Source organism: Syngnathoides biaculeatus, chromosome 8 (assembly GCF_019802595.1).
Source record: "Syngnathoides biaculeatus isolate LvHL_M chromosome 8, ASM1980259v1, whole genome shotgun sequence".
Classification (NCBI taxonomy): Eukaryota; Metazoa; Chordata; class Actinopteri; order Syngnathiformes; family Syngnathidae; genus Syngnathoides; species Syngnathoides biaculeatus.
Window position 1 is genome coordinate 3,248,995 of NC_084647.1, and position 27,152 is coordinate 3,276,146.

At 42.6% G+C, this 27,152-nt stretch overlaps 1 protein-coding gene and 1 pseudogene across 1 annotated transcript; both read right to left on the reverse strand.

Moving 5' to 3' along the window:
- chrd (chordin) lies at nucleotides 1-27,152 on the reverse strand. The gene is made up of 22 exons (XM_061827114.1): nucleotides 27,029-27,152; nucleotides 26,760-26,953; nucleotides 25,319-25,422; nucleotides 25,101-25,227; nucleotides 18,473-18,625; nucleotides 18,193-18,310; nucleotides 18,018-18,105; nucleotides 15,155-15,296; nucleotides 14,464-14,601; nucleotides 14,122-14,204; nucleotides 12,608-12,755; nucleotides 11,115-11,221; nucleotides 9,695-9,974; nucleotides 9,378-9,619; nucleotides 9,171-9,284; nucleotides 7,709-7,900; nucleotides 7,526-7,619; nucleotides 6,585-6,641; nucleotides 6,353-6,456; nucleotides 5,113-5,376; nucleotides 2,375-2,468; nucleotides 1-1,090 (listed from the first exon to the last, which is right to left on the reverse strand). The coding sequence occupies exons 2-22, from the start codon at nucleotides 26,890-26,892 to the stop codon at nucleotides 1,026-1,028; spliced, it is 2,847 nt and encodes a 948-aa protein (XP_061683098.1). The 5' UTR covers nucleotides 26,893-26,953; nucleotides 27,029-27,152; the 3' UTR covers nucleotides 1-1,025.
- Nucleotides 16,521-16,638, reverse strand: LOC133505406 (5S ribosomal RNA; annotated as a pseudogene).

Genomic DNA, 27,152 nt, shown 5'->3' on the forward strand with positions numbered 1-27,152 from the left:
TCCATTTTATTTTGTCACCACGTCACCAATAAATACAAATACAAACCGGCTCCATGTTCTTAAGCAACAGTATTTAAAAAGTCATTCAATATTACTTAATCAAAACAAATAGACACATGACAATATAGAAACAAGTGAAGCAGAGTAAAACTGAGACCAACAAGATACTCAAGGTTAGCATGGAAGACGAAGCAACTCGGCATCTTGGGAGATTCTCGGTGTGATCTCAATAATTATTTAAAAAAAAAAAGAGGGGGAAAATGGACTTTGATAACTTGTGTGAGTGGCTATGAATCATTTTAAAAACTGGCTAAAGACTGCAAACAAAAAAAGAACAATAACAAAAATTGTCCGTATCCCCCCTTTTTTTTTTTAAGTTCAACTTCATCTTGCGACACAGATGGTTAACTGTCACGTCTGTCTGTACAGCTGTTTAGCTGTACTGGAAAACAAAAGTCACGCACACAGACACACACACACACACACACACCTGGGCTCACACAGATTCACACATTCATGTGTCTTTACGTTGTCCAGTGAGAGGACTTGAAATGTAGCTAAGGGTATGGTCCAAAACAGAAGACCTGTCAGTGACGTTCATCTGAAATGCAAAGCTTCCATTCAAAAGCTGCCTTGTGAAGCTGCTGAATAAGTTTTCTCTATAAAGCAAACAAATATTTCCAGGAAAAAAATCGTGGCAGGAAGCAGGAGGCTGCTGGTTTGAAGTCACTGTTTGATCATCTCCAAGGTCACCAATCGCAAGGAAAATGCTCTCATTCGTTCAAGTTTTCATCTTCTAATTTTCCACCTCTGCTCTTCTCTGTCCTTTACAATCATGAAGCTGACAACAAGGTGGGTGGAAAATGGTGTGGAAGGGCGGGTGGGATTAGGGGTGGAAAATGGTGGAAGGGCGGGTGGGATTAGGGGTGGAATTTAATTGGCCCAGTGTGCAGTCCTGGGTTTGGGTAATGGGGGTCATCATAAAAAAAGTTGTCATCAGGTTTATTTGAGTGTTCTGTATTTGGTCAGGGTCTCTGGCTTGGCCGTTTGTCTGCAGCTTTCATCTTCGGGTCAACTTCATCTCCCAAATCTATAGAAAAAAATGTTGACGATTTCATTTCCAGTTCAAATATGACAAATAACCGCGGTTGTCAGATGCTATTTGAAACAGCATCATGCGTGAGGTCAGCATATTGCATTGCTGCTAAGTTCAAGTGCAAGAATTTTGATAGGAGTAAAAAGTGACCATGTGACAAGTTTGCAATGTTATAAACAAAGCTAACAGTCAGCCTAGTTCAGAGGTTGGCAACCCATGTCTATGGAGTCAGATGTCTTTCGTCCTACTGCTGTGGCTTCTGTTGAATTAAAAATGAAATCATATGGTATTGTGTAAAAAAGAAGAAACTCTTTTGTCCCAAAGAAGTAGAAGACTTAATTGAGTGCTTCCAGGAAGAACACCATTACTGCTCCATCGGCTGATAAGTCATCAGGTAATGGTTGTTTGTCTTAACTTTGCTTAGCTAATCTTGGAAGTGACTGGAATGTCACTGTATCAGACAGCAAAACAAAAAAGTACTACATGGAGTAATTGTGACCTGACAGTTAAATAACACAACTATAACAATAAGGAATTAGTACTTCAATACTAGTACTGTAACAGTTCAACATTGCTTGGCGCAATGCATGCTGGGAAAAGTGCAGCTTTATTGTCCCAATCATATCCACCCATTCATTTTCCAAGGTGGACAACACCCCGAACTGATCCCCAGTTAATCATATTGGTACCATCACTGAGCGGGAACAGAGTCCACAATGCCTGCTCCAAAGTCAGGCGAGTAAACCACTACAATATCGGTGACTATAATGTCCCAGTAATACTTCATGCTGCCTCTCACAGAACAGCCTATGAGCACTGCTTTGGGGATGGGGGGGATTCACAATTGTTATGAGTGTGTCACACAATAACAGGGCTTTTTCTCATCACGTGTGGGATGTTTCATCCATCCATTTTCTTAGCCGCTTATCCTCACAAGGATCTCGGGGAGTGCTGGAGCCTATCCCAGGGCAGGGTACACCCTGAACTGGTAGCCAGCCAATCGCACGCACATCGAGACAAACAACCACACTCACAATGTCCAATTAATGTTGCAAGTTTTTGGGATGTGGGAAGAAACCGGAGTGCCTGGAGAAAACCCACGCAGGCACGGGGAGAACATGCAAACTCCACACAGACGGGTCCGGGATTGAACCTGGGACCTCAGAACTGTGAGCCCAACGCTTTACCAGCTGATCCACCGTGCCACCTGGGCAGTTACATGTTTAAAAAGACCTAACTATACATGTACCAGGCTTTGGACGTGTGTTTCGCACTTACTGATGCAGTCAGGGCAGCATGCGCCCTCTCTGCGAGTGATCTTGGAGCAGGTCTGCACCGGACATTGCTTACGCTGACATTTCGTCACACCGTGCTGTTGAAAATAAAAGAGGAGTATTTGTTGGAACTGTTCCGGGGGGGGGTGTAAATTTGCTTCTTTTTTCACTTTTATTAAATTATACCCATAGGAACTGGCCATGGTTCCCAAACAAAACACTGACACACTATTATTTATTAAAGTTGATATAGCAAACACAAGCAAACGTTGTCGACACATCTGGCAGAAGCAAAGCACAATCTAATACATTGGATATCTGAAGAATCTAAGCGCGATGAGTTCACTTTTGATGCCAAACAGCTCTCAAGGGAAATTTCTCCCTGTTAGATTATCTCATGCACCAGACATCTCTACTTTTGTGAAACATATACAGCAGGTCTTCTTTCCTATGACAGTGCACAGGATGAAGCTATAGCTGTAAATCTTGTGCACTAATCTGGTTGATGATCGGTGTTGGAAAAGTTCCTTTTCTATGCAAAGTAGTTCGCTGTTGCAAAATAAAACTAGTTCATAGTTCTCTTTTTTTCTATATTTTGCTAAAGTGCTAGTACCCTAAAATTATTGGCACCCCATTTCCATATTGTTGACACTCATTCAGTCCACACTAGTTAGCCACCTCCAGTTTTTACCCTCCAATCTCAAAAACCTGAGGAAAAACTTGTTGCTTTTGATCTTAATCTGCAAACAAAAACATGCAACACCGGGTGACAGTAACGATGGTGTAAGAACACTGAACACACTGCATTGCGCGCAATGCTGTCTGACCATATAAATAAAATGTTTTATGTAACCTTATTCTTATAGAGGCGGCACAGTGGATCAGCTGTTAAGTGTTGGCCTCACAGTTCTGAGGAAATCCTGCCCCACCTGTGTGGAGTTTACATGTTCTCCCGGTGCCTGTGTCGTTCTTCTCCGAGGACTCTGGTTTCCTCCCACATCCCAAAATCCTGCAACATTAATTGGACACTCTAATTTGCCCCCAGGTGTAATCATGAGTGTGACTGTTTGTCTTGATGTGCCCTACGATTGGATGGGAACCAGTTCAGGGTGTGCCCCGCCTCCTGCCTGTTGATAGCTGGGATAGGCTCCACCAATCCCGCCATCCTCGTGAGGATAAGCGGCTAAGAAATTGGATGGATGGATAGTCTGAAAGAGATTGGCTGGCAACCAGCTCAGGGTGTACACCGCCTCCTGCCCAGTTATAGCTGAGATCGGCTCCACCATTCCCGTGAGGATAAGTGGCTCGAAAAACGGAGGGCTGGAGCCCATCCCATCTATCTTCAGGGCTGAAATGGTCATCAGACAATCACAGGGCACATGGAAACAAACAACTATTCACACCCCTGGCCAATTTGGAATCTTCAATCAAGTGTCACGCATGTTTTTAAGATATGGAGGAACCTGGAGTACCTGGAGAAAACCCATACATTAAAGGGGAGAATATGCACACTCCATACATGTGGGCCCGGGATTTGAACCCCGGTCCTCAAAACTGTGAGGCAAATGTGCTAACCAGTTTTCCAAGTGTGCCGCTCTCATAGAATATTACAAAACACAATCGCATATTCTAACATTACGATCAGGTTCAACTGGAGCATTCAGTTTTTACAATACTCTACAGTGCAATACAAATGTACTGCTTTCCAAAGGAACAATGGAAAAACATAGTGACCCATCTACGCAATGTCCCTGAACGAAACCTCGTGTTCTCACGCAGCTGCAATGTGGCTGCCATGAACGGTGGCCTTGGCCGCACCATATCGGTTGCGAAAAAAGATGTTTATCCCCATGACATATGAAGGGTCGTGTAGTGTGTTCACCCCTGTTGTCCTGCAAGTCCCCATCATAACCTATCACTCTTGAATGACAATGAACCTTTGCTCAAAAACCGTTCCCAGATGCAGGAATGAGGGCAATCTCAATAACGTTCATCAGGTGGAAATGAACTCAGTTCAGTTCACGTTCACCCAAAATATAAACTAGTTCATGAGCTTTTGTTCATTGAACTCGTTCAACTACCACACTGTTGATGGCTTTGGTTGGAATTGAGTTCCTTACAGTGTAAACCACATGTTGGAGCACACAATATTGTGCCAATATTGCTTCATCTTTCACTGAACCGTCGGTAATGGGAAATGTAAGACAGAGCCAAGAGTTGGATCGGAAAATGCTTAAACTACATCAACGGGTTTAGATGTCTATGTGGGAAAAAAAGACGAGCATAACTTTGACATGGTATTAAATCTAGATCTTGGACAAGCATTTTGCCAACCCTTGGCCATTGCAACCACAGGAATTAAAAAGCTGCTCTAATCGTTGGCAATGTTAATAGCTTCTGATGAATCCTAAAAAATTATTTAACTCCTTTCAACTGGCTTGAATCGAAGATGAATGTCAGATGAACGTGATTAAAATGTGGTAAAGAGATGTATATTATTTCAAAGTTTGGTGCCGCTATTATTGTTTGACAGGTATGCTGAACCAAATTCGTCCGAGCATGCGTTTGTGGACCTTGCTTTGTGCCCCAAAGTGTTCTCACAGATGGAGGCATAAAATTGTCCAGTTGAATCCCGATTCAGCGGCATTTAGTCAAACATCTGATGAGAAATGAACAAGTAAGTCCCTTAACGTTTGTGCTTATGTACTGGGTTCATTATCTTTTAGTTTTGACAATACGTACGTCACACCAGCAGTTGATGCACTTCATTTCTCCCACAAGGGGTATCCAAGGATGCCAGTTATCACTGTTCTGGTAATAGTTCTTGCCAAATTTGCAATGTCTCGGTCCATCTGCCTGCATCATGTCAGTGTGTTCCAGGTCTCTGGGGGTCTCGTCTTCTGCAGGACACTCTTTACAGCAGTCCGAGGGATTTCGTCTCACTGGATGACTGCATGTCAACAATGGACAAGTCACCTTCTCACAGTGTACCTCACCAGTTGAACCCTGTGAGAAGTGAAATTAATTATGAGCCACTTCAAGAATTGCGGTTTAAGAATCCAGGCTTTATACTCACATCGTGCCTTAAAATAATGAGCATATTTGTTGTAGCTTTGAAATACTACACGTTGTTTTGACAGATGAGTCAATGCAAGAAAACAAATGACAAACACAAAGTGGCGATGATGGCATCAGGACAATCAGGGGAATTACGGGTGAACCTTAGTTTACGACAAATTTCCGTTCCTATAGCTGCAGCGTAAACCAAATTAGAACAGTCAGAGCACACCACATTTATTACAAACCTAACTTGCCAAAGGAGAAACAACCATACACTTGAAAGCAGCCGTCAGGGTGCATTTGAATTGTCTCCTTGCAGGCAACTTTTGAATCACATTGCATCGCTCATTATTCCTAAGGCGCTTGTTGTCTCTTGCCTACTAATAGTTAAGTTTTTCCCTTGACAGTTACAATTACTGCAAACATTTGAATAAATAACACTTCTAGGCCATCAATATGTTACATTCACATTAAACAATAAGTCTGATGATAATTGAGTCTGGCCTCCTATGCCACTGCGCAAACTAGTTCATCACGTGTTGTTTGTCACCTCGAAGCATCGTTTAGTGGGACTTTAAGAAAACAAGGACCTACAACATTGAGCATACAATCACATTTTCGATGCTGTTCACAGCCCAAGTGTACCCATTTTCATGATAGCTGGCTTTTATCATGATATGTTGCATATTAACCACAATTACAGACCCCAGTTATTTTTTTTCTTCTGCATTTCAGCTCTCAGTCTGCCATTTCTGAGAAAATGTTCATTGTAATTCCACATTTAACTGAAATGAAGGAGTGAGATGCCTGTTTTTTTTTTTTTTTTTTTTTTTTTTTTTTTTTTTTGGAGCTAACGCAATTTAAATGAGCCATTAGGGGCCTTCCAAAGTAAAGCCAGATGTGAGTGCTGGTGCATGTGTACCTTGCAAGTGCAAACGGCACATTTAATGTAACCAAAGGGAGGTACAAAAGGATGCCATGTCGTTCCTGGGGCGTGCATCTGCTGGTCTCCCTCAAAATAACAACCTAGGAGAAAAACATTGGATTGTTACCTTGAGCATTGCTGGCAGGAAAATCCCCAAATGATTTGCAGTGTACTTGCAAACAGACCAGTGACACAAACAAAATCCAGACGAGAGAAAGAAAACACCCACCTTCGGTATTTTCCTCCACTTTTTCCAAAACTTTTGTGTCCTTTGCTTCCTTCTTTTCTGAAAGGGAAGAAAGGAATGGAGACACATGATATGATTGCTTACTAAAAGTAGCAAAGATAAACACTAGAAAGGCATGGACTAAGGTGACCACAATATAAACTGCATGTACTATAAGAGCTGTACAACAAAACAATACCCTTACACAAAAAGGCTGACTCAATTTAAACTGGTAACAGTCTTTTAATTTGAATCAAATCTGTGAGGAAATCAAACTTGAATTAAAAGATGCTATTTTTGCACTTCTAAAGTACTGTTCCCAACATATTTGAATGTGATCCAACATTATAAAAAGGGGTCACCTTTTTATTTTGTTTATAACCCCACAAAAAAATCTCTACATTGGCTCTTTGAGCTTACAGCGAAATAAACACAAGCCGTTTTGTGGATAAGAATGGTGCACAATAAAATTGGTTGCACAGTAATGTAATAATACATCGTCACATGGCAAAAGATGATTTAAAGTACGTACAGATTTCAGTTACATTGCACTGGAAGGAACAGAAGTCTGTTGTAAACAGAGGATACACTGTATCCATCCATCCATCCATCCATCCATCCATCCATCCATCCATCCATCCATTTTGTTTAGCGGCTTATCCTCACAAGGGTTGCAGGAGTGCTGGAGCCTATCCCAGCTGTCAACGGGCAGGAGGCAGGGTACAACCTGAACTGGTTGCCACCCAATCACAGGGTACATGGAGACAGACAACTGTTTGCACTCACAATCACACATACGAGCAATTTAGAGTGTCCAATTAATGTTGCACATTCTTGGGATGTGGGAGGAAACAGCAGTGCCTGGAGAACACCCACGCAGGCACGGGGAGAACATGCAAACTCCGTATTCATGATGTAGTTAAAAAAAGAAAAAGAGGTCTCACCATCACAAATTGGGCAGCATTTGTCATCAGGCTGGATAGTTTTGGAACAGGTCAGCACCGGGCAGATTACTGGATCACAGATCACAGTTCGCTTCTACAAAGAAAGAAAATTGGGATTTCCCAATTACAGACTTGTAAAAGAAGAAGAAACATCCTTCGCAGTCTCAGTGCGTTTTTAGTTACCTGGCAACTGCAGGAGAAACACTTATCATATTTGGGAGTCCAGTGCGATGCGTGAGTGTGGTACTGGTTCTCAAAGAAGCAGGTATGAGGGTCTTTCTTCAGTGCCTCAGGATTTTTGACAAAAATATCATCAAACTCGGCCTCGTCTATGTCCCCCGTGGTCCCAAACTCACAGTTGTTGGGCACATGGACCTGGACAAACACAGTAACTTGATTGCAAAATAGAAAGAAAGGAAAGCGAGATGTTGCCGGAAACGTGTGAATTGCTTCTGAGTGGAGCTTCACCGACCACAAATGGCGAACTATTGTTGCGCCTGTTTGATATTAAAGCAGGTGGACTCAACTGGTGCTCTTTTTAACAGAAGAAATCATTAAACTTGCCAATGGGCTTATAGTCAAAAGAGGCGTGATTGTGGATGTTTGTGAGTGCATACATGAATGTGTGTGCATGTAGCCCCAATAAAAACACTTTATTACATCAGATGCTTTCAGTGTAAGTGAGTTGTTGTGAGCATTTGGGCTTATGAGTTCTAAATTAACTATCACAGAGATACAAACATTTACACTGGTACGAAGACATTACTTTATAGTAGATACTACCACCACTTCATTAGGAACTGTTCTAAATGAAGATTTTACATCTTGCACATCTGTGACTCTTATGAGGAATAGTTCCTGTAAACAGAAATGTCTCTTGTTCTTCATTCCTGTTACTTTGGTGTTCTTTGTTCTGAATGTCGTACCAGGGCGGCACCGACTGCCGGAGAAAAGTTCCCTGTGTTTTTCACACTTGGCCACTAAAGCTGATTCTTAACTATCATATGAATTTCATTCATCAATGCATTATTTAGCAGTGGTTTAATGCCCAAAATTTGTAATTGCACTTCTATGGTTCACGTTATTGACTACTGCGCAACCATAAACACAATAAACAGAGTTTCAAAATAATGTCTCGAATGGTGTCAATAAATATTAAGATAACTACTTTGTTCATGCTTATTTCTTTAAATGTTGTTGTAGAGGGTACAACCTGCACACGTAGCCAGTTAATATTTGCAAAAAAAAGTTTATTGCAGTCAAAAGCTATCTATTCCCTCTTTGCTATGTTGTGTTGTGATCTAGAGTGCGCTTGCGAGCAAACATAGCTGTGAAGTATATCATATAGTTGTTTTTCAAGAGTACTTGTGTTGATAAGTACAACATACTGCAGCTATGCGTCTAGTGATCAAATAAAGGTTTCATGCATTTCTAGTATGCAGTTTTACATTTCAATATACTAACATATCCATGAGGCAAAGATAGAGCATAAATATTTGAGAAAATACAGAAGGAAAAAAAAAATCAGATGTCAAGCTCTATTTAATGACGGACTTCCAAATAAAAAAACGTAAAAACATTCAGAGACCACTAAACAAGCATGAAACAAAGAATGGACTAAGTAAGAAGACTTTTCTTCACATACCCGTCCACGAATTTCTCCCCTTGGGTTGAGCTTTGTGCTGACTTGGATGAAGGCCGTTCCTCGGTCCAAGTGCTGCAGTAATTCAGCACTGATGTCCTTCAACACTCCCTGAGCCTGGAGGAGATGAGAAAGGGTTTCAAACAGATTGAGTTTGCATTCTGCCTCCACCCAAATCTGCGTTTGTCCACAGTGTTTGTGATGATGTACCTGCGAGCCGTAGAACCCGGTCAGCAATCTCTTGTGATTGACACTGCTGTCGTCCAGCTCCCCGATCTCAGCAAGCCCGTGCAGGTGGGCATTTACTGAAAGGTCATCGGCCTTGTTGAGGCCCGCCACAACGATCTCATAGTGAAGGTGACAATATTTGTCCACCGACACCCAAGCGTGGCCAGAAGCACTGGTTCTAATAGGGGGTGACACAAAGTGGCCGGCAAGAGGGATGGGCAACTCTGAAGGAGGAAGTAAACAATTGAATGGGATGAAAATGTAGAACGGCTGAAATTGCATCACCCAGTGTTTCTTACCATGTCTTGGGGCCTCCAGGCCACTATAGGGCAGAGCTTTGATCTGGCCCCTCAATTCCCCCTCCTGGTTTTGAGCTGTTGCCACATTGATGAAGAGTTCGTTCTGCAGCAGCATGTGAATGTTTCGGGCCTCCAAGCGATTCCAGCTGCCCACTGCCCTGCCTGTTGCCTTGTTGTACTCCGGCGTCAAGTCATACAAAACTGACCGCTTGTTTCGCCGCCGCGGTTTTAGCTCCATAGTGAGGCCGACCATGTCACTGGTAAGACCCGCAACTTGAACCTGAATGTGAGGAACAGGGTTGCAATTTTTGTTGAAATACAAATATAGCTTCATTTTCTCACAAGTATCCATTAGACTAGTTTATATTGCTTCAGTGCTGAGTAAAAATCTCAAGTCAACACATTTTAATAGGACCCGGTCGATATGTATCTTTTGAGGCCGACGCTTTCATCCATCCATTTTCTGAGCCACTTATCCTCACGAGGGTCATGGGAGTGCTGGAGCCAATCCCAGCTATCTTCTGGCAGGAGGTGGGATACACCCTGAACTGGCCACCAGCCGATCTCAGGACACATAAAGACAGACAGGAGTCGCATTAGCAATCAGACACAGGGGCAATTTAGAGTCTCCAATTAAAACACATTTTTGGGATGTGCGCGTTAACCAGAGTGCCCGGAGAAAAGCCACACAAGCTACGGGGAGAACATGCAAACGCCACACAGGTTGGGCTGGGATTTCAATCCTGGTTGTCAGAACTGTGACTCCAATACGTTACAGATGGCCCACCGTGCCGCCAAGGCTGATGCTTATTTTTGCTTTTTTCCAGAATAAAATTCTGAAAAATGATTAATTGCCTGATCAATAAAAAATATATAGAATCAATAATGTTTCTGGTCTATGAACACCGACAAAAATAAAGATGTGAATTGTAAACAGGCGGTACCCTGCCTCCTGGTCATTGACAGCTGGGATAGACTTCAGCACTCCTGTGACCCTTGTGAGGATAGGGGCCTCAGAAAATGGATGGATGGATTGCAGACAGAAAATTTGACTGTTTAACAATACTTTGTCACATAGTATTTGATTAACTTTCCTACAGGGATAACAATGGGCATCTTTGTTTGAATGACTTTATGTTGTAATGTGTAAATGTGTGTGTGTGTGTGTGTGTGTGTGTGTGGGGGGGGGGGGGGGGGGGGTTGAGAAAATGGCCAATTGTGACCGGTTTGAAAAGGGCTAATATAAATGGGCTGGCCGATTAATTGGTCAGGCACTGCTTTTCAAAATGTTATTGTATCGAAAAGATGTTGAAAATGTCATCGAAGCAACAAAGCTAGTGGTAGACTTTCAATTTGTAACATCATAAATGTGTACTATGAAAAATAGGGTGAATTCAAATTGTAGACATTTTATCCATACCTGATAATCCAGTGTGCCGTTATCGTAGAGGTTAAAGACGGCAGAGCCCATGCCTCCAGTCTTTCCCGGAGTCAGTGCATCACCGCTGGACAGCACGCTTTGGATGGCTGAACCACATACAAAGTGACTTTCATCAAATTCTGCTTAAGAGTCTTTTTCCCCTCACATTTCTGAGGTTCGACACACTTTCCCCACAAAGTAATCCTCCCTTAAAACTGCTACAGAGTCTGACAGCGTGCACAATGAGGCAATAATTACTGTCAAATTTGTTGCTTAGTTGACGGTAATGAGGGGTGTGTAATGCTCACATGCGCTATCACACATATCCAATGAAGTCAATGAGGGCACATATTACTTTACATGTGACCTACAACATGTGATTGTACGTGAAACCTTGCAGACCCATATGACAATAGAATATGTGGTCGCACATTCTGGAGCATTCACAAAAACACACCCAAGGTAAAGTTTTGGTATGAGGTAACCCTTGCTGAATGCAGCGAGTTTAAAAGGATTGAGAGGAATTAGGAGCGGAGGGGGGATAACACTGTAAGAAAATGAAAAAAAAAAAGGCCAGAAAAATGCTGAAAGAGAAGGAAGAAGAGGAAGTAAAGAGAAAAGTGGTGAAAATACTGTGCTAGCTTTGAATTCTTTACACATTACATCACAGCACGAACATTAACAAGCGACGTGGGCCATCAGGTCCAGCAGACTAACCTTTAAGTGTGGGAGCCAACTTTAGGTGTGTCTCTCTGTCTATGTGTTTTGAGGTTGGAGCATTTGGGGGGAATTAAGGGGGCTCACACCGTGGCAAGAGCAATGTTCATATTGTGCATTTTGATATGACTGACCATGTGTGTGGAGTGACAGACAATCATTCTGTCCAAAATATTCTTGAAACTGTTGACCTTTCTGTAGAAAATAGGGGTGGAAAGAAAGTCGAGCATAATGTCAAAGAATTTTGTTTTGTTTATTTTTTTTTTTATCTATCACTGGAGTTCCACTTGATGGAACATGTATGTATACATGCACATTTAAATATATATTAATTTCAAATAACTTCTAATTTTAAATGACTTCTAAATAGGTTGTTTCATAAAAGGTCCATACAATAAGGTATATGTTCGGTAAGTTGTACAACAGTAAATAAAAACACTGCTTTATAATATTGAAGTTTCAGTAACTTCTGTAGAGAAATTTAACATCAGTTATGTAGTTTGAAAGAAGACTGGCAAAAAGATCACAATCCAAAAATGTCAACATTTTCTAAATATACTTCTAATTCCGGGAATTTGCAAACAGAAAAAGAAAAGAAAGAAAGAAAGAATTTAAATTCAATATATGTAGCTTATTAGTCCACAAATAAACTTGTTTGGTCAACTTTAGATCAAATTGGGGTGAATGTGGGCTCTGATCGAAAATGGAATTGACACTTCTGGTTTCAACATGAGTCAATTTACAGTATGTACACTGGTTGGTTTAGTTACACTTACTGTCACATGATTTTCTGCCAGTAATGAATCCAGAGATCTGCTGGGGATTGTGACCTTGTGTTGCCACGGCAATCTCCAGCTGCCCACGCGAAAGCCAGAAGAGTTCGCGGCTATTCAGGTCCGTCAGCACCTCTGCGAAGTCTGGATCCTGCATAGATTGGCAGACGCGAAAATGCTGATTCAACAAACAGTTGAAGGCATTCCACTTGTTATACAACCGCAGTCATCAATTCCTTTATCAACATATCAAGTATCGACCAACTGTTTCCAACTTGAAAACATTTCACAAAGATGAACTGAGGGCAGCCAAGCCAAGCAAAACAGTGAGCGGACAGTACAATCTCCAAGGAGAAATTTGGTAAACACGTCCATCAAGACTTCGGATATCATTAAGAACACAAATGACATTAAGTGTTGAAGAAATGTAACTTTTATGAGCCTGGGACCTCAGTTCAGCATAAACACGCTTCAGTATAAATGTACATGTAGATAAAAGTTGTGCAGGAAGGAGACAAAAGAATTTAATATGTACTGGAAGGAATGCGCACAATAAGTCTGACAGAAAACTGGGTGAATTGTTGTTGTTGCGTCACACACATCATAAAAAACAATGGTGACAACACCCATTACAGGAGAAAGAAGGCTTGGGTGCAACATGTTTTTAGATTCCTTAGTTCTTTATCTTAAGACACAATGAGTCAGGGAACTGCGTTTATGGCTGGAGCTCAAGGACAGTAAATGAAGTCATGTGGAAGTGGCAGAGTGCGAGCTTTTCAGATGGTCACGCTCGATGACAGGCCTGAAAGAGACGCGTCGCTCCTTCACGCCATTCCAGGCACAATTCAAACCAGGCCCTCTTTTCATGGATTCTCCTCCCCCCTTTTCTTCTCTCCATCCATCCCAGTCCACAGACCGTTAACCACTGGCATGTGTGAGAAGTGTGGATGCAGTCCATCTCTTGTCTTCCGTCTCTCATCTTGGCCTCACATCTGTCTCCAGCAAAGAGACCCACTCTTGCAGAAAACTGTTTCTCTTCTTTCCTGTTTTCTCTCACGCCTCCATCCATTTTTTTACCCTCTTATCATGTGTCAGAGTAGTTAGTTTAGATCAGCGTGATGACGAGAACAGCGCTGTGATGTGGTGGTCAGACCACATCAATCCTGGGGGGAAAGGGGAGGGCGTCTCGCTGTATCTTTTGTTCTTTAATTACTATAATTTTCGAGATGAGATTAAACCCTTAAAGTACCCCATTCATTACATAACGCAAAGGGGGTTAGCTTCCAAAATGTTGATGGCATAAGTCAAGGATGAATCCATTACTTTACAAATATATGAATAAATTAAGCTTTCTCCACCTTTTTAACATTTAATTTACATTGCATGAATATTAATGAGAAAAGATGGGTATAAGTGGCAGTCATGGCAGTCATGAAAGTTTGAAATGCACCCTTGTAATTTATATTTTGGTATTATTTGTCAAATTAATCCTGATCAGTTGTGTGACTATTCCTCACCTGAGATGTGATGTTGGCCTGGATCTCTCTCAGGGTATGTTGTCTGTAAAGAAGTTGGACTCGAATGGGAACCAAAAGGTGTTCTGTGGTAAAATAAATAAATAAATAAAAAGATAAATAAATGAATGAATAAATAAATAAATAGATAAATAAATAAATAAATAAATAATAAATAAATAGATAAATAAATAAATAAAGAGAAAGTATAATCAATCCCCATATTTAGAGTAAATGATGTGACAGAATTAGTAATGGAGTGAAAACAACAACATAAGAGTCTTTATTTTTCCAAACAAAATGAACAGGGTTTTCTTTTTGGTTTACTGGACCGTCTTTTCGTACCTTTGTCTTTGTTTTTGATGAGGCCTTGAAGGATGAGGATGAAGTGGAGGTTGTTCTCTGTGTCGCTTAGCGTCAACATGGCAAGACCGCCCATGCTTGTGTTCTCCTCCTCTGACGTCAACGTGGAGCTAAATGTCTCTGTTCATGATGAACGAAAAACATAAACTCAATATTTGTACTCTTTGACAGACCCTTGAAATTTACAAACAATTCTTCCTTTTTATAAATACTGAGATGACTAGGAACTACAGTGCAGAAATGAAAACAGCATGCTAACCCGTGCTTTGGTCACTTTATTATGTACACAACAAAACATAATTAAAGCTACAAGTAGTTACGAGTGGGCTTCCTCCCCCCAAAAACTTGCAATGCTCTGCCATGACAAGATAGATGGCATCGGCCCAAAAAATATTGCAATTTTACATTTGCTCTTTGTCAAAGATACAGGGGTCTGATCAGGGGGTTGTGGGTGGGATGGGCTGGCTCATTGCTGGTCAGAGTTCGACAACATACAAATACACTCAAAATAGTTGCATCAAATCAAAGTAGCTAACTTTCTGTTCCATTTCAAGAATGCTTGACTTTTGGTACATCCTGTTATGACAGACATTGTCAAATTTCAGAAATGGATGTGTACTAATGTTGAGACCGGTAAGTGTAAATGACAAAATGATGTCCAAAATTGGCTCACCGGCAAACAGAGCCCTATGTTTGATGATCTTCCCTTCCACTTCCTCTTGTCGGCCGCTTGACGTGCTCATGCTGATGCGCAACTGCTCATTGTGCAACTGTCGCAGTAGAGGCTTGGCTACATTTTTCCATACGCCACAGATCTATACACACAAAACGACAACAAAACAGAAAAAGAAGAAAAGGTTAAAACTGGGATTATTTATCCAGAACAGATCCTTTCTGAAAAAAATTGAATATCAGGAAAAAGGTTAGTCATTTCCATAATTCCATTGAAAAAGGTAAATTTTCATATATTATAGACTCATATTATAGATTATAGATAAGTATACGTAACTGAGGACAGGGCTTCAAATCCCGGCCCACCTCTGTGGAGTTTGCATGTTCTCACGGTACCTGTGTGGGTGTTCTCCGGCCTCCCTGTTTGTTTATTTTTTTATATAATTTAGTCAAAACCCACATGGCCAGGGTCCAGTTACTGCTGGAAGATAAAATTTGCATCTTCGTACAGATTGTCAGGAGAAGGAATCATGAAGTCATCTAAAACATTCTGGTTGACCGCTGCGTTGACCTTGGATTTAAGAAAGTTAACCAACACCTGCACTCAACATTGGAGCCCAAATCATGACTGACTGTGGATAGTTCACACTGAACCTCAAGTAGTTTGGGTTTGGATAGTTCACACTGAACCTCAAGCAGCTTGGGTTCTTTCTTCAATTTACTTTCATCGGAAAAGACGATTTTGGCCCACTGGACAAAAAAATCCAATCCTTCTTCGCCTTGACCCGGTTGAGATGCTTCCCATGTTAACTCAGGGTCAGGAGAGGCTTGACACGAGGAATCTAATAGTTGTAGCCCATCTCCCGGTTGCGTCTGAATGTAGTGGTTTTTTAAGGTGTGACTCCCTCATTCCACTCTTTCTGGATATCTGCTAGAGTCTTGAATCTTCACTTTGATAATCTGCTGAAGCCCACAGCTGTTTCTTTTGCTGGTGCATCTTTTTCTGAGACGTTTTGACCTTCCACTAGACTTTCCATTGATACGCTTCTACACGTGAACCGCCAACCTTTGTGGCTTACCCATTCTATGGAGGGTATCACTGATGGTTTTCTGGCCAGATGTCAAGTCTGCAGTTTTCTCCGTATTGAAGCTGACTGAGACAACTGACCATACACTATACATATATACTGTATAGTACACTATACAGTATATAATGATATTCTCCAACTTATTTTCCTTTTGGCTTGTCCCAGTTAGGGGTCAGTCACCACAGCATGTCATCTGAGATGAATGCATATTTATTTGGCACAGTTTTACGCCGGATGCCCTTCCTGACGCAACCCCTCCGCATTTTAGCCAGGGAGAGAAGCTTACAGCACCTGGTATTCCCAGCCGGTCTCCCATCCAAGTACTAACCAAGGCCAAACCCGGTTAGCTTCCGAGATCTGACGAGATCGGGCGTTCTCGGGTAGCATAGCCGTAAGCCCAGTATGTCATGAGATAATGTAATTGGCAGTGCTGGCTTTAACGGATGTCGACCCCTGCCTGGATGCCATCCCTTCATGAAATTTCTTCACCAATCAAATACCTTGTGATTGTCTCTGTGATCATGTGCTTTACTACCGACGTAGCCTCAAACGTGACATATTTTTTTTAAATGGAACTTTAAAGCACCACCTTCGATTATGCACATCTTTCATTAGGTTATCATAGTATGGCACAAACACATGATGTACCAAAGATATTTTTTGGTGATGTATTTACATTTCGTCACGTTTTACTGTATATGGTTAAATCCAAAAATAATTACAGTATCTCTGGTTTTAATCCACTATTATAATAAGACATATCCTGAGGTCATGATGATGAATTCATTCAAAATTAGGACAATAATCAAAATGTAAGAAAATATTATTATAGTACTTTGAGAAAGTAATTGAAATAGACTACCATGACTTATTTTCAACAGGATAACTTGCAATTGCAAACAGCTACATTTCCAGAGGAATCTTTCCAACACTAAGCATATCCAATGAGACATGAAGACAACGTTTCAAACAAGTGACTTTTCTTTCAACTGCAAACTGCAAGTGAAGAAATGTGTGCGCGTGCTGGCTTTTCAGAACTCAGAGTTCAGGGGGGATCTCCATTCCGATTTGCAAAGGTGTTCGTCCCCTTCCTAGGCAGTGATGTAACATGTGAAAAATCCTCTCATCAAAAGTTTTGCCCCGACGAACACCCTCGTCCCCTTTTATCCACCGGAGTGTTTTCTCTATGGCTGTCTGGTGTTTGACACTGATATTTATCTAAAAATAATAATAGGCCAATTTCTGGGACCTGTGTTTAAGGGGCTCCTGCATTACGGAGCTGTGTGTTTAGCCTGAAATGGAATGTGGCAATACGTGTATTTTGGCAGGAAGTGAGATTTAGTGATACCGAGAAACATCAGGCAGTATGCGGGAATACATGGAAGGCTACAACTCTTACACATATATTACGGTTGACTGATTTATGAGGATGGTCTCAGTCTTTTGAATGCAACTCAATGTCAGAAACTTGAAGCAGATTCCCTGACATGTTCCATCCATCATCCGCGTTTGAGCGAGTAAAGTAATTGTTGCTTGCAAACAAGATGTCTCGTGTTTGAGGGATGCCTTGAAACCAGAGACTTTTATGTGTGTGCTGCTGTTTATTCCTGCAGCGTGACTTATGGCAGAAAATGTCATGGAGTCAATGCACATGCATCATGGGGGGAAGAGAACTGCTCCTCTCTCTCAGGAAATAACATAGCCATGCGTACGTCATAAAACAACACTGCTAACAGCAACAGCAAGATGAATTCCTTTTTCCACATGAAGTCTTACCATGTCTGATTGTCCCTTGGAGATTTTGTACTCAAAAGCAGTGGCACCATCTGTACCCAGGAAAATGATTTTACTGGGGCGGGCCATCCTGAAATAAGAAGGAATATTCATTTTACAAGTGAAATCATAGCAACCATTTACGATTTCGTTTTGCGGATTCTTGGGAATTGTTTACTTTTGGTACGTGATGGAGAAGGCCAGGCTGCTCCTGGTCAGAGAAAAGCGAGCTCTGGCAACTGCACTTGAGCTCGGCAGCCATGACTCCGTCACTCCTGTCAACAGTGCTACAAAGTCTGCATGGAGTGTCAGGAACTTAGTCAACAACACACGCTTGCTTAAATCATCATACTGTTCTGTTTAGTTTTGTTTTTCATAATGAATATGCCGTGAGTGATGTCAGTTTTTAAGTATTTTTTGTGTGGACTGGTGGTCCGTTTGTGGGCAGTCCTGCTCACCAGTCCGGCTCTCCTCCGGGCCCATGTCTTCTGAGCTCAGGTAGGATCTGTCATTGTAAGATTTGTGCAAGTCGTCCTCTTTCCCTTTGGCTTTCTCATGGAAATACTCAAAGCTGTCCAGTATTTGGTCGGTCTGTTTTTTCTCCTCTTCACCTGCACTTACAGAAGAAACAAATGCTGCATGAATTCACCTGAATTTCCCACAACCCCAGTTTTAATCCATTACAGTATAGTTGTGTCTCATTTGGGTATTGGAACACTGTTATTCTTTTGTCTGACAAGCCCAAATAAACTTCTCAAAGCACATCCTGCTACATGTTCCCCAAAGTCTGGTGGACAGATGAGACTACAGTGTCAGCTGTTTGTTTTCTTCCTTTATTTGCATTTGAGCATGAAATATGTGAACATGGGCAGCTCGAGAGGAAGTGTGGCAACACGTGACAAAGAATAAAAGCCAGATATATTAAAACAAGGTGCATTAAGAGACTTTGGACATCAGACACTTTTTCATTTACTTTTGAAAAGAGGATTAAGAATGTAGGGCACCGTGCATCCTGTTGCTGTATCACAACTCCAAAACCATTTTTCCTGAATCAAAACAGAAGTTCAGAACTTTCAGAAAGAGGCTCCAACTCCAATAAAAATACAAAGGGGAGTCTGACTATCTCCCACATTTCAAACATTTTCAGGACTCTTTGTGAAATGTTTGGTTACATGTGCAGTTGGCTGACAAACAACTCTGAAGAATTGGACTCTTAGTTATCCATCCATCCATTTTCTTTGCTGCTTATCCTCACAAGGTTCGTGGGGAGTGCTGGAGCCTATCCGAGCTGTCAATGAGCAGGAGGCAGGATACACCCTGAACTGGTTGCCAACCAATTGCAGGGCACATAGAGACAAACAATTGCACACACAATCTCACCTAGGGGCAATTTAGAGTGTCCAATTAATGTTGCATGTTTTGGGCTGTGGGGTGAGGGGAACCGGAGTGCCCGGAGAAAACCCACGCAGGCACGGGGAGAACATGCAAACTCCATACAGGTGGGGCCGGGATTGAACCCTGGTCATCAGAACTGTGAGGCCAATGCTTTACCAGCTGAGCCACCGTGCCGCCACTCTTAGTTATTGTTTGGTTTATTTATATAGCACAACTTTGAAAAAAACTGCAATTGAGAGTGTTTATTTAATTTATCATACATGTTTTTGGAATCTGGGTGGAAACCAATGCATCACAGGCTGGTCATTAATATAAAGTAAAAATAATAAAGGCCTCATGATTGATTCCAGTGGGACCCTTGAAAAATATACTAGAATTGCTGGATGAAACACCATTCACATCAACAATCGCTCTATTTTGGAGGCACCTCATTAACCACTTAAAGGCAATATCCTGGATTCCATATCATATGAGAATTGGATGGTCACATTATAAAATGCTTTACTTAGATATTGAAAAACAACAACAGCATGTTTTTTCTAGCTAATGCCGAAGACATGTGATTAAGCAATTGCAGTAAAGCGTGCTTGGCAGAATATTTTGGAAGCCATATTGATGACTACGATGTCACAAGTAGAATAGACTGTAAGACCCTTCCATGGGCAAGTTTTTCAAAGATCTTGAATAAACAGGATGAATAAGATATTGGTCAAAGACCCTAATAATGTTTTACCAGATTTGAAAATGGTAACCACTGTAATGTACCACACTGTAATGATAAAGTGAAAATGTAACTTGGGGGACATATTGTATAAATAGTAGTTTATTTGCTTCTAATACCATTAAAATTTTGCGTGGAAATTTTCAAGTTCTTGATTATTTGATACACTTCATCACCACTAGAAGGATCAAAAACAGATGGAGGAGCTACTGGACCCTTTACAAAGCTACACGTGTTAACGTCAAAACCCTTTATATGAGATGCCAGAGTGGGGTACCTATTGACAATAAATAAATGAATGACTAAATAGCTAAATAACTAAATAAATAAATAAATAAATAAAGCCCTCACCAATGTTTCTTTGATCACAAAGAGCCCCTTCCTTTCCAAGCATCTCAACAGGAGTAGCAAGTGAAGTTTGCTTTAAATTTAGTAATTGATTGCCCTGGTTTGAAGTTAACTTAATGCTGTTCGAGGATAGCTGGGATAGGCTCCAGCATTATCGCGACCCAAGTGAGGATAACCGGCTTAGATAATGGAATGCAATGATAACTAATAGCTTTCTTATATAACTTATTTTTCTTACAAGCCCATTTTTAAAGATCATTTCATATCCATTGTTTCTTTTCAGATTAGTTATTTATATTTTTTGAGTTGATCATAGGAAAGCTAGTCTCTATAGCTGAACTAAAAATAACTACATAACTACTAAAGCAACTCTTATCCAAAGTCATATGGGTTAGTTTCAAGTGGATTCACGACCCTAATAAGAAATGGATATATCGATGATTATTTTTTGTTGGAGGAATTACTGTATATACTGTGTCATTTATCATGGGGGTTATTAAAAAAACTGCATTAGATAGAATCCTTAAAGTAGCGATCAATTATGTATAGTATTATTCACACATTGATTTTCCGTACCATTTATCCTCACTCTAGCCCCAGGCGTACTGGAGCCTATCTCAGCTATCACTGGGTTGAGACAGGGGACACCCTGATCCACTCACCAGCCAATTGCAGGGCACATATAAACAAACAACCATTAGCGCTTAGATTACTGACAACATTTAATTTAAAGTCTTCAATCGAACTCACCATCCACCTTTTTGGATTATGAATGGAAACCAGAGTACCTGGTGAAAACCCAAGCAGGCACGGGGAGAACATGTAAATGCCACACAAGCGAGGTCGGATTTGAACCCTACGTGGGTAATTGTGAATTTATTTGACAAAACTCTGACTGGCTCGTTCGCCAAATAGTGGCATTCCTGCCATTTTCATGACGACATGGTGACTTACCAAATGTGTGAGTTGAAATTGCTGAGTAAGGTTTCTTTCCCTGGAGAGTAAAGACCCCATTCATTTTTATGTAACTAATTGTTACTGCATTATAGTCAAACAGTCAAAAATACTAACTGCAATAATGATCACTGCAGCTGAGTAACTGCACCACATTAAGTGAATTGTGGTATCGCAAGGGATTATGGTATACTACCATGTATTTATATCCATCAACATGAAGAAATGCAAATGCACTGACATTAAAATATTTGTTTTACTCAATTGCCGGGTCAATTCTCTCTGTTTCTTTTAAAGAAATTAAATAGACTTGCAAAAATATGACTGAAGGTGTAGTGGTACACACCCCTGACTAGGGTGCAGGCAATGTGGGATCGGTGTCATGCTCCTGGCATCCTCCTCAGGCTGGGCGTGGTCAGTCAATTAGTCGGCACACACCAGCACCCCTTTTCGGCTGATTACACCCGGTACTTATAGGACACGGGGGACAACTAGTCCTCCGCCAGATCGTTGATTCCCATGCGTCGTTCCCGCACTCCCGTATACCTAACCTACCGTGTACCGACCCTCGCCTGTTCCCTGACCATCCTCGTAAGCCTGCCTCTTCTGATACTGCTGCTTTTCCTGACTGACTCGCTGATCATTGACCACGGACTGAATAAGGGCTTTCTGTAAACTACCTGCTTGCCTCTGGAGTCGTGCATTTGGGTCCGCCCTCGAGCCTCGTTTGTGGCAGAACGATCTGGCCACAACATGGACCCAGCCGACACCGAAGTCATCCGCCGATCGTTACAGTTCCAGAGCAGATGCCTGGCTGAGCAGGAGGCTGCTCTCCAGGTAATGAATCAACGTCTCCATGAGATCTGTGCCCGGCTGGAGCCATGGCTAGGATCCCAAGCTAGCGCGGCTGCTACGCCGACGATGGTCACTCCGCCTGTCGCTCCGAGTCCACCCATTCCGCCTGTTACGGAGCCCTCCCATGCGAGCATAACTCCGCCCTCCCGACCGGAACGTTTCTCAGGCGACTCAGGCGACATCAAGCCCTTCCTTGCGCAGTACAACCTCCATTTCGAACTGCAGGTGTCCGCTTTCCCCACAGACCGCTCCCGGATCGCCTTTGTCATTTCCCACATGACGGGGAGGACAGAGGCGTGGGCCACTGCAGAGTGGAGTCGCGACTCGGAGATCTACCGCTCATGGACGACGTTCGTCTGCGCGCTCACCCAAGTATTCCAGTACGCAGCTCCGGAACGCAAGGTGGCGGTCTCACTCATGACAATTCACCAAGGCCGTCGCCGCGTGTCAGACTATGCTATCGAATTCCGGATCTGGGCCGCCGAGAGCCAGTGGAACGAGGAGGCTCTCCATGACGCCGTCTGCCAGGGACTTTCCCCACGGATCCGTGGCCACCTCATTGCCGTGGATCTTCCGCCTTCGCTGGACGCTCTCATCGCACTGGCCTTCAAGGTAGCTCAGCGCTTGGCCGTGCAGGGGCAGATGGACGGCATGACCGAGGAGGAGATGGAGAGGCTCAGCCCGGTCGTTTCCCAGCCGCCCACGCTGCTTACTACGTGGGAACCCATGCAATCCATGCGGATCCGGGAGGGTGACGAATGGAAGATGGCTTTCAACACTCCCACGGGGCATTAAGAGTATCTGGTGATGCCCTTCGGACTGACCAATGCCCCGGCCGTCTTCCAAAACTTTATTAATGACGTACTGATGGGAGTTCCTGAACAAAAATGTATTTGTATACCTTGACGACATTCTCATCTTCTCAGCAGACTTGACCTCCCATATCCGACAGGTCAGAGAGGTGCTCCAGCGTCTCTTGCAGCACCAACTGTTCGTGAAATGGGAGAAGTGCGAGTTCCACTGAGCATCCGTGGCCTTTCTGCTCTTCATCTTGGCAGAAGCGGAGATATGGATGGAAGATCGACGCAGTGCTTCGGTGGCCCACCCCCGCCAGCAGGAGGGACATGCAGAGGTTCATTGGCTTCGCAAATTTATACAGAAAGTTCATTCAGAACTTCAGCGCCGTGGCCGCCCCTCTGCACGCTCTCACCTCTCCACACAATGTTTTCGAATGGTCCTGAACCTGCCAGGAGGCCTTCAATAAACTTAACCTTAAACTCAGCCAATTAGTCAGCACACACCTGCACCCCTTTTTGGCTGATTACACCCGGTACTTATAGGACACGGGAGACAACTAGTCTTCCGCCAGATCGTTGATTTCCATGCGTCGTTCCTGCACTCCCGTATACCTGACCTACCGTGTACCGACCCTCGCCTGTTCCCTGACCATCCTCGTAAGCCTGCCTCTTGTGATACTGCTGCTTTTCCTGACTGACTCGCTGATCATTGACCACGGACCAAATAAAGGCTTTCTGTATACTACCTGCTTGCCTCTTGAGTCGTGCATTTGGGTCCGCCCTCGAGCCTCGTTTGTGACAATTGGTTCCTGGTCATTGATTGTGTTGATATGTGCCCTGCGACTGACTCGCGATCAGTTCAGGGCGTAGTCTGCCTTTGCCTGAAATCAAATGGGATGGGTTCCTGCACTCCTGAGAACCTTGTGAGGATAAGCGGCCTGGAAATGGACTTGCACTTTGTCTTGACGTCTTATTTGCTCACATACATTCCTCAATGCATTTTCAGGGAACACCTGTTTGCTTCTGTGTTTTGTCACACTCTGCTCTTTTCTCCCTACTGAATCCCAATGTGTACGAAATACACACACACACACACACACACACACACACACACACACCTTTTCCATCACTTGCACAAACATACAAGTTGCCTCTGTGCCAAAGCTAAGACAAACACACTCACCCTTGTCCTTAAAACGTGACCACACACACATAGAAAGTCTTGATCCTCTCCTGATTATGACATGGCATGCACACCCACACATATATTTTACACACAAACACATGTGCACAAACATTAAACACACACACTAAACACAGTTTCCTACTTATTGAGGCTGCAATGCTTTACCTTGTCTTTCCATTCCATTACAAGACACAGAAAAGAAACGCCCAATCTAATGAATGAGAGCAGTAGAAACATCCACATAGTGTGTGTATTTGTTTGTGTGTCAGTGGAGGAATCCTGCAATAAAATGGAATTTTGTAAGTGAGTGTGTGCTCAGTGGTCCTTGGCAAGGTAGCCAACACCAGGAGGCTGTCATCCATCCATCCATTTTCTTTGTCACTTATCTTCACGAAGGTCGCGGGAGTGCTGGAGCCTATCCCAGCTGTCAATGGGCAGGAGGCAGGGTACACCCTGAACTGGCTGCCAGCCAATCGCAGGGAATATAGAGACAAACAGCTGTACTCACAATCACAGTTTGCAATTTAAAGTGTTCAATTAATGTTTTTGGGATGTGGGGGGAAACCGCAGTGGCCATATAAAATCCACACAGGCATGCTGAGAACATGCAAACTCCAAACAAGCGCAGTAAGGATCAAACCCAGGACCTCAGAAATGTGAGGCCAACACTTTCCCGCTAGTCCACCGTGCTGCCAGGCTTTTATTATTATTATTATTATTATTATTATTATTATTATTATTATTATTATTATTATTAGATGGGGTTGGATGATAGAAGAGTAATTGAAGAAATTTTTTGAAAGACAAAACACTCATGTGTACACTATTACCTTTTGGACAGGTCCTGCAACACTGCCCTGGCAGCAGAATGGGATCATCACACTCCGGATCCGGACAGTCCTGCTTTATGTTTTTGCAGTTAACTTTGCCGAAGACCTTCCCACGGCGACTCTTTTGCTGCACATAATTGGAAATCAATACGTAGGCAAAGCACATTTGATTACAAATTGGGTTCATACAGAAAAAGAAGAAGTTATTGAGGTCTTACAGGGTCACAGTGGCATTGGACACAATGCATTACACCAAAGGGCTCCCCCAGATCGGGATGCCATGTGTCCTCCAGGGAATAGAACCGACCCCCAAATGCGCATCCTGAAAAGTAAGTATTTGTGAGTAATGCTAGAACATTAACTATTTGGCTCGCCTTCACCACCACTTTCAACATGGTCCCTGATGTTTTAGTGCAAGAAATGTGTGACACATAAAGTATCCAACACACCTGCGTTAGTTAATGTTGGATCTAGCCCAGCTCAATGCCCAGGCATGTTGGAAAGGATTGAAACTCCCAGAATGTCCCACAAGTTTTGAGTATCTCCTGTATCCTACCTGATTGCAATGATATACGCTTGGGGTGAGTGAAGCTGGGGCAGTGCTCTGTGACACAGAGACTGTAACCCCCCTCTGTCCAGTTAAAATGCAGGACTGTAGAAAAAAATTGTTCCATTACGTCACTATAATTGGTGCATCACGTGCTGACTTGAAATAATTAGTCCCTGGTCAGGGTTTAGACTACATTGAAAGACTATACTTAATGCAGTAAAAATATCATTACTGAATAAAATTAATAAAAACGACTAATATTCAACAAACATATTGTGTATGTGTCTGTGCTTGGACATGTGTTCAAAACTCTGACAAAACCCCTGACACCAGCACAACCCCCCCTGCCACCCCATTAAAATTCGTCTACAATTGCCACTGGATGTGAGCCATTCAACTTTCCCCTCAGCGATTATCCGAGTTTTTATATAACATGGATCTTAAAAGCAGTTTTTTATGGGCGGTAGTAATTAGTATCATCTTCTATCTCTGGGTTGCTGTGACATGCTGGATTCAAATGTAAAACAGGACAAAATAACTACAAAAAGGCTTAGAATCTGAGAACGGGTCAAGTTGGAGGCCAGAACGTTTTCCCTCAGTGCTATTGTCTTTTATTATTGTTATGTTGACATCTTGATTTAGTTTTGTCCACGCTGAGAATAAACCGGTTTCCATTGTCCCCTGTTAAAATAATTGCACTCTTCATCTAGTCAAAACTGTGAGCCACTTCAGCCTGAAGTGAATCATCTGCAAGGAGCACGGACTTGTAATGGAAAGACGATTGATTAGAGTTTCCATTGCAGAATTACACGTTGAGGCGCTCTCCCGGGTCGTTAAAAAAAAAAAGCCGCAAAAGGCTTTGAACGCACGGGGATTTCACACATGCATCAAATGTGGTGATGACTCACATGTTTGCCTAAAGTTTACACATGCACGAAGTAACACACAAGAGGGTTTCGCGACAAAGAAACTTGGACATCGACTGGCAAGAAAAGCAAAAGAAAGGCTTTCTTTTTGCCCCCCAAAAAAGCGGAAAAGAAAAAAAACGACTCTCTTTTCCTCTCATGAGCACAGTGAAATAAAGTTATAATATTGGAATAAGCGTTTACCTGACAAGCCTTTAGAAGGCATAGGTTCTCTCTCGGACTGGATGGGGAGCGAGTGAGGCTTGAGCTTCGAGGCGGCCTCCACGCACGCAAACAAGCAGCTGATCACGCACAGCACTCGTGCAGCGAGCAGCATCGCAGTGGTCCTTGCTCGATTCCCTCCGCCAAATTCTTATCAATAATAATAGTCGCAATCTCTGCAAGTAGATATTAAGTTACCTTCAAGCCCAATGGCAGTTCTCCGTTTTACAATTAAAACAAAGTTGTGATACTTTCACTGCAGTGTGGACCAAAAGCCTCCAAAGTGGCGTCCCTCTCACTTTTATAGGCTGCTTCCCTGACAGCTTGAAGCAGGCAGCCACCGGCTGGGATGGGAAGGAGGGGGGCAGATCATCG